At 42.6% G+C, this 7,537-nt stretch overlaps 1 protein-coding gene across 1 annotated transcript; it reads left to right on the forward strand.

Annotated features, from left to right (window-relative positions):
* The first annotated feature begins 477 nt into the window (after positions 1-477).
* On the forward strand, positions 478-6,920 carry LOC106523466 (F-box only protein 40). Its single transcript, XM_014016885.1, has 9 exons — positions 478-509; positions 907-927; positions 1,798-2,353; positions 2,967-3,490; positions 3,634-3,813; positions 3,923-4,164; positions 4,325-4,456; positions 6,248-6,578; positions 6,655-6,920. The coding sequence occupies exons 2-9, from the start codon at positions 925-927 to the stop codon at positions 6,856-6,858; spliced, it is 2,172 nt and encodes a 723-aa protein (XP_013872339.1). The 5' UTR covers positions 478-509; positions 907-924; the 3' UTR covers positions 6,859-6,920.
* Positions 6,921-7,537: the final 617 nt, after the last annotated feature.

The raw sequence follows: 7,537 nt of genomic DNA on the forward strand, positions 1-7,537 counted from the left end.
GTGTGTGTGTGTGTGTGTGTGTGTGTGTGTGTGTGTGTGTGTGTTATAAATAGAGCTGAGCACTGACTCAGATATGTTACACAGGTGGTCAGAGCCATGGTTTGGGTCATCAGGCCTTTCAACCACAAACACAAAGAAACCTGTTGACTCATTCTGTACTTACTGAAACTCATTTCAATCTGCAGAACCYGYAGAAAATCCAGCTGAGGCTCAGTTTTATACCTGAACAGTGTCCTCTTTTAGAGATTTGAACGCACTTTGAACAGCTCATCTGTATTTCTCTAAATTATTTCCAGCACAGGTTGAATTCGTAATTCGTAAGCATCAACTCAGCCTATCTTTAAAGGTCATATAGGTTATATTTTCTGCTGCAGCGATCATTTGAGCGGGGAGTTATTCCTCCTTCTGAACCTGCTCAGTGCTGCTYGGCTAATTTTAACCTGCCAGTTCAACGAACTCACACAACTCAAGGCAGCGTTAAGAGACAGAACAACACGACCCGAGACTTGGTAAGAAAAGCTCACTTCTGTTGTGATCGGACTAAAATACTTTGTTTCTGTTTGTCTAAACTAAACAGGCAGTATCTGTTGAAGWTTTACTTTATGTTGGACTATAAAACTGCTTCAGGACTGAGCAGCATGGCCGTAGAGATTAAAGTGTGTTTTAAAGGAGGAATATGTGAATCTTTGTACATGTTGTTAAAAGCAGGGCTGAATCAATAAGCACGTGTTTTATGCTTGTTTTTGGTCAAMACAATGATTTTGTTGCTTTAGTCAYTGTGTAGATTTGTACAAGTTACAACRTGATGTTTTCAAAGGGTACAAAACCAAAAAAGTTGGTGTTTTTAGCTGATCTGATGTTGGATTTTGAATTATAACTCTGTTTTTCTCTCTTTATCTCCTGCAGGGTAACAAGCCGTCAGCTATGGTGAGTCATTAAATATCATGGATGTTCATCATATAAAACCAAGGTCCACAAAGACACTTTTCAAATACTCAAAGGCTCATTTATTGGAATCAGACAAGCCACAATCCAGAATACTTTAATATTCTAAACAAAGTGTTGTTTTCATTAACAAAAACTAAAAACAAATTGGAATAAATTGTCACGTAAGCGTAAATTTAAATACTTGAAAAGAAAGTCATGCAAAAAACTTGGAAAAAAACATGAGGGGTTTAGAAAACTTTTTGTTGATTTGACTTCTATATTAGCTAATTTTTATTTTTACTTGAGTAAAAATGTTTGAAGTAGTGCTGCTCTTACTTGAATACATCCTTTGAGTACTCCACCCACCACTGCAAATCAGTAAAAAGTTAGAGCAATATGGATGAAAACAGTTTAACTTGTACTTTGATTCATTTTATTGCAGTTTTGTTCAGTTTCATTAAATTTATTAAACAGCTCTTTCATTTCAGGGATGAATATTTGTTGTACATTTTGATTAATCTCTTGTCCTCAGGAGTTCAGCCTTTTGAGACGAGTCRTACTTACACTTACCTGTTGGCATTACATGTTTGATTTGTTATTGCATGTTTATACCTCTTTATTAAATTGACATCATCCCRACTTATTTTTTGTAAGATCCCTTGCAAAAATTATGAAATTGCCACAACATCCTCCAAGAGTGATGGTTGTGTGGTGCAGGCCTGAAGCACAAAATAAAGCAGTAAGTTGGTAGTTTACTGTCTGCAAAACAAAAATGGCTTTGTTTTCTTGTGTATATTTTTTTTAATTTAGGGTTGTACATTATGAAGATATTTGTTGTCACACATCATCTTYCAWATGGTTTCTATCCAGAGTCATGGTTCTCGGGCCTCCAGGGCTCGGCTGCATCTCCACTGTGATTCCTGCYWCAGTCGGCGCTGCAGGACCCRGGTGGAGGTCTCTAGCTGTGCGGTSGTCCCCTGCCGCCTGCTCTGCGGTGCTGTTTTCCACCTGTGCAAAGARGAGGACCACCTGCTGCTCTGCCCCAATGTGAGGGTGCCCTGCCTCAACGCTGAGTACGGCTGCCCCGTCCAGCTGGCCCGCTCCTCGCAGGCGGCTCACCTCCAGGTGTGTCCGGCCAGCGTGGTCTGCTGCTCCATGGAGTGGCTCCGCTGGCCCCTGGACGACACGAACCCCCACGGCTTCGACGCCCTGCAGGACAACGTGCTGAAGGACAGCGAAGCTCAGGAGGAGGCTTTGGACGTCGCCCTGGCTCTTGCTGATCAGTCGGAGCTTTACCAACGACTCAAAATGAAGCCATTATACCCGGAGCTGATGGAGGAGGAAGAGGAGGAGGAAATAAAAGATGAGATGATGGAAGAGGCAGCAGCTGGAGGGCCTGAAAATGGTGTTCAGGACACAAGTGAAGGTTGGTTCCACTGCTAAGATCTGTAAAAATAAATCAGTTGCTGAAAACCTGAAAACTGATATTTTGTCATCCTCATTTCATTACATCTGTTAAAAAACAACATTTATCAGTAAATCTTGAATATTTTGCTCTCAAGAAGCCTGACACGTTTTCTTCAAGGATTCAGTTTTTTGTTTTAGTTTTTATTTTGACTGACTTTTCAGTGATTTTCTGTGCATTGCTCATGTCAAGAATGTGTTTTTTTTTCTGTGAATCATATATTCCTAAACCCTCTTCATCATCTTCTACCACGTATCCAGTCAGGTTTCAGACACAACAGATCCACGACAAAAACCCAGACCTCCCTCTCCCCAGCAACACTCATGTTTGTTTCATTTTTGTTAATTTTATTAAAAAAATACCAAATGCAACAATGTCCATCAGACAGAATATTGTGTTTTAGGTAATTCCCAAAGAGCTATTAGCTGAAAACTTGGCTCACGTGTGCAGAACTGTCTCTTAGAACATTTTAAAGACAAGACAATCTGCCTCCTTGAAAGCAAAATATGAAGACATTGTGGCTGGCTCAAAACTGTTAAATTGTATTTCAATCTCAAAATCTTTCCCTGTGCAGGACTCCCTGAAACCAGTGTGAGTGAAAATGTTACAGCAGAGGAAACAGCAGCTATCTGCAGAGGTCACGGTTCAGTCATCAACAAAGAGAAGTTCGATCTGTTTGAGATGATGTTCAACATGGACAAAGGTGCCTGCGCTGTCGCTCAGGAAAATTTGGAAAATTCCAAACAAAAGCAAAAGACAGGAGAGAAGACGCAAACCCAGAGTGAGGGAGAATCAAAAGACGGTGATAGGCGGGATAAAGCAGGTGAAGACCAGAGAAACACAAAGCCGGACACCTCTAATGGACCGACAAACTGTCCTCAGCCAGACACCAGTAAGACCGGGCTGGCTCCGTGGCAGGAGGGGGTCCTGGAGCGTCTGGGCCAGGAGCTCACCCCACAGGAGTACAACATGTACATGGTGCATCACGGACGCATGCTGCTTGCCTTCGGACAGATCGAGGCCTGCACGCCGAGGGAGAAGGACTTCGTTTATGGCAGCCTGGAACCAATTCCGGTCCAGACCCTGCGTTCCTTTAAGGTGAGGAGTTTAACCAAATTCAACTCTGTGGTGCAGAAAATGATGTTGAAGTGCTCTGACGTCTACATCTGTCATTGAATACGTGTGCATTTTGTTTTGTTTTTTTTCCAAAAAAAATAACGGAACACCCCTCTGTCCTTAAGGTTCCTGAAAGTTATCGCTATAAACGGCGCATTCATCTGTACGACACAGCTGCACGAGTGCAGACTGAAAGCAGAGGTGTCGACACATCGGATCTCGGAGGAAGTGAGGACGACTGGTTCACTGATGAAGCAGCAACCACCCTGCTGGGCTACGCTGAGCAGGCCGTCATGGGTCACAGGGTACGAGGTTTGGGATGCTTTACAGTTCACCAAAAGTGGTGATTCCATCATTTTTGCCCGGTGCTGTAGTTGATCAAACATTGTTTCCTTTCTCTTTGTTCGGTTTCAGATCAGCGAGTCCAAGGGTGCAGACGGGCTCTATGTGGACCAGGGAACACAGACGCACTCCTTCCGCTCGGCTCCGTTTAAAGGGAAGACGACCCTGGCGGATGTGACGGCAGAAAAACCACCGAAGCTTCACCTGCAGCTTCAAGCGGAGGGCGTGAACAGCAGAAACAACAGATCCAGCTGCGCGTTCACCTTCCTCTGCGGTCACACCTTCCATCGCAGGGAGTTCGCCACACACTTCAGGTGTTAGAGCCGTTAATCAAAGGGATTCATGCTGAATGTTGAGAAGTGGTGGAAGAAATTACAGAAATWCAGCAATTATTTTTGTACACCACCTAAAAAAACACTTTGCAGTGGTGATAGGTGAATTTAACAAGTTTTTAAACCATTACTTCTTGTCCAGAAATGTGCACAACGACATCCAGACATGTTTGAACGGATGGTTCGAGCAGAGGTGTCCCCTGTCGTATCTGGGCTGCACCTACACCCAGAGGAGGTTCCATCCCTCCACACACGAAGCTACCGTCTCCTACGAGTGAGCATGAATCCCATTGGCAGTGGTTGGCACCAGTGGCGGATGCTGGTCTTTTAAGAAGGGGAAGCTCAATTTTGGCCTACAACATAAAATGTTTGTTTATTTATACRTAAATTCTACCCTCCATTCCTTTTCAAGAAAATGATCTGTGACAGGGTAACATCATKTTACAGCACTTCCATAAATTACACTCCATAATTATGTTGACAACACCCTATTCTGCTTGAATTAGAGTTAGAATTTTAAATGTAATAATTTAGACTAACAATATAAATTGTCCRTCCGGCCRGCTTATCCGSKATCAGGTSSSGSRGGSRGSMRSMRRGAGAMMSASMCYKCSCTCTCCSCAGCGACACCTTCCAGCTCGTCCTGGGGGACTCCGAGACGTTCCCAGACCAGAGGGGATACATAATCCCTCCAGCGAGTCCTGGATTTTCTCCAAAGTGCCAGACATTTTGAAAACATTTTAAAATGCTTATTTCAGAACCGCAACTGAGACCACTTGATACTGCGCGCAGGGGTGGGGTGGGGTGGGGGGTGCGCACGGTGCGCGACTGTGTGGCTTCTGAATAAATGAAAATGATTTAACACAGTTGTTTATACTTTTAGCAGCTCTTTTTATTCCACAGCTGACCTGCTAAAAATGACAGATTTTCTTTTCTGGATCTCTGACAGACGGACTTCAATCTCTGAACTCGTAAAGTTTTTCTTTTTAGTTTTCACTGTCATTTTCATGAATGGACACTTCCTTGTATCTGAGGCAGGAAACATAGCCTTATATGGTGTTTTTGGGGTGGTAATTATGCTAATCTCCTCTCGCGTGCACGAGCAGCTGGATACGAACAGGTGGAATTTACGCAGCTCATTTACACACTTTTCCTGAAGATAGAAGAGTTTGTTGAATCTGACGTGGCATGTTCGTACGAACCCTTCGTACGAACAAAAGTAGGAGAAATTTAGGATAAGAATACGAACATGTTCTTGCATGAGGCCCATTGTGAGAAAATGGAAGACCACAGGCACAGTTCAAGTCAAGGCTCGAAGTGGCAGACCAAGAAAAATCTGGAATAAACAGAAGTGAAGGATGTTGAGAAGAACAGTCGAAGTCAACCCACAGACCAGCACCAAATACCTACAACATYATCTTGCTGCTGATGGAGTCACTGTGCATCGTTCAACTATTCAGCACACTTTACACAAGGAGATGCTGTATGTGAGAGTGATGCAGAGGAAGCCTTTTCTCTGCCCACATCACAAACAGAGCTGCTTGAGGTATGCTAAAGCACATTTGGACAAGCCAGCTTCATTTTGGAGTAAGGTGCAAGGCACAGATTCACCAATCTGCTAACAAAACTAGCTTCACATGTAGCGGACTAGCTTTTTTTTTTTGTGAACTTTGCAAAACTGTTAACAGAATGGTTAGCTTCCATTTACAAGTGTAAAACTTCTGTTTTTATGCTATTTATTCCAAAATAAAAGAGATTATCCCCACTAAAACGTAAAAAAACCTTCAAACTAAAAACATCAAAAAGATAAGAAAAGTATTTAACAATATTCAACAATAAATACAAAAACAGATTACGTATAAAATATGGTAGAGAAAGTTGCTGTTTGATGTTGGATAAGTTTAAATACTCATAAAAATATAAACTTGATCTAGAAATGCTTTTATTCTGAAAGTGSTAAACTGCAAGTTTACAGATTAGACAGAGCTATAACTCTGGTTTGGATTGGTCAATTTGCCACAGATGTCTCAAATAAGAGCAAGGTGTTTGTTTTTCTCCTTCCCAGCCAGAAGTTGAGGAGTTTCAACTTAAGTCCATTGGCGGTTCCCTTGTTGGGTAACAACTCACCCAGCAGCKCCRCCAACTCCTCTAAGGGTCAGAAGAWGAAGAGTGGAAGTGGAGCTGGAGGAGAGGAGGACTCCCTCAGCTCGCTGCCGTATGAGGTGTTGGTTCACATGGCTAGTTTCCTGGACAGCCTGTCCCTGTCCCAGCTGTCCCTGGTGTCCCGGCTCATGAGGCAGGTGTGCTCCTCTCTGCTGAAGGTCAGGGGGATGGTCACCCTCMGCTGGGAGAAGGAACGCTTCCCTCATGGAGGATCTAAGTGGAGGGCAAAACCTGTAAGACRTTTTTTTTAAATCATCTATAATCTTCTTAATGATTCCTCCTCTCATGACTTTGTCTGTTTCTCTCCAGGTGTGGGAGTTCAGTCATTTGTTCTCAGCAGTGGATTCATGGCACATGGCCGCTGACACACATCCCATCTCTGCTCATCTAAAAGTYTGTCCTTACTACCAGACCTCTTCACGGAGCGAGCCAGTTCTCCTCCCCAGCATGTCTGAGAAAGAGAGGAATCAGGGAAATCCAAGCCTTGTTGGTCATTTTACAGGAAAAAGATGATAATGAAGATTAGAAATAATACGGTCCCAWATTGTTTAATAAATACACTCCACCAAACTTCATGGCTGTTTGCAGTTTTGACTTTCCTCATTATTCTTTTGCGCTTCTTGTGCTGAGGTGCATGCAACTTCTATGCAATCATATTAAGATGTAGTCTTACAAAGCTAATTCTAACCTACTCAAGGTGATAAACTAACAGTAAAGGAAGTGTAGTCATCCAAGGTGATAAACTAACAGTAAAGGAAGTGTAGTCATCCAAGGTCTCAGGTAAATGTAGAATCTCTGACATAAGCTTCAAAAATATAAAACAGTGTTTTTCTCTGACAGCTGCCGTTACATCAGTAGATCCCTTTGAACAATGTTTGGRATCATTGTGAGGCTTGTTGATTACMCTTTTAAGGCTAGAATTCATGATGAAATCACTCCAGATTACCAGATTAGGTATGTTCCGATACCAGATTTYAGTACTTCAATTTGTGTACTCACCGATGCCGTCTACCAATACTGTGTAGGCTACTTACCGAGTTAACTTAAACATTACAGCACATTTATTTCATTTGGAACAAGGTTGCTCTCCATCTTTWTAGGCCTACAGCCCCTATGACTGGATCAAATGAAATATACAGCCTGATATATACGGTATACTGTGGCAAAGTTTAAATATTTCTTTCAACTTGTA

Source organism: Austrofundulus limnaeus, unplaced genomic scaffold (genome assembly GCF_001266775.1).
Source record: "Austrofundulus limnaeus strain Quisiro unplaced genomic scaffold, Austrofundulus_limnaeus-1.0 Scaffold157, whole genome shotgun sequence".
Lineage (NCBI taxonomy): Eukaryota > Metazoa > Chordata > Actinopteri > Cyprinodontiformes > Rivulidae > Austrofundulus > Austrofundulus limnaeus.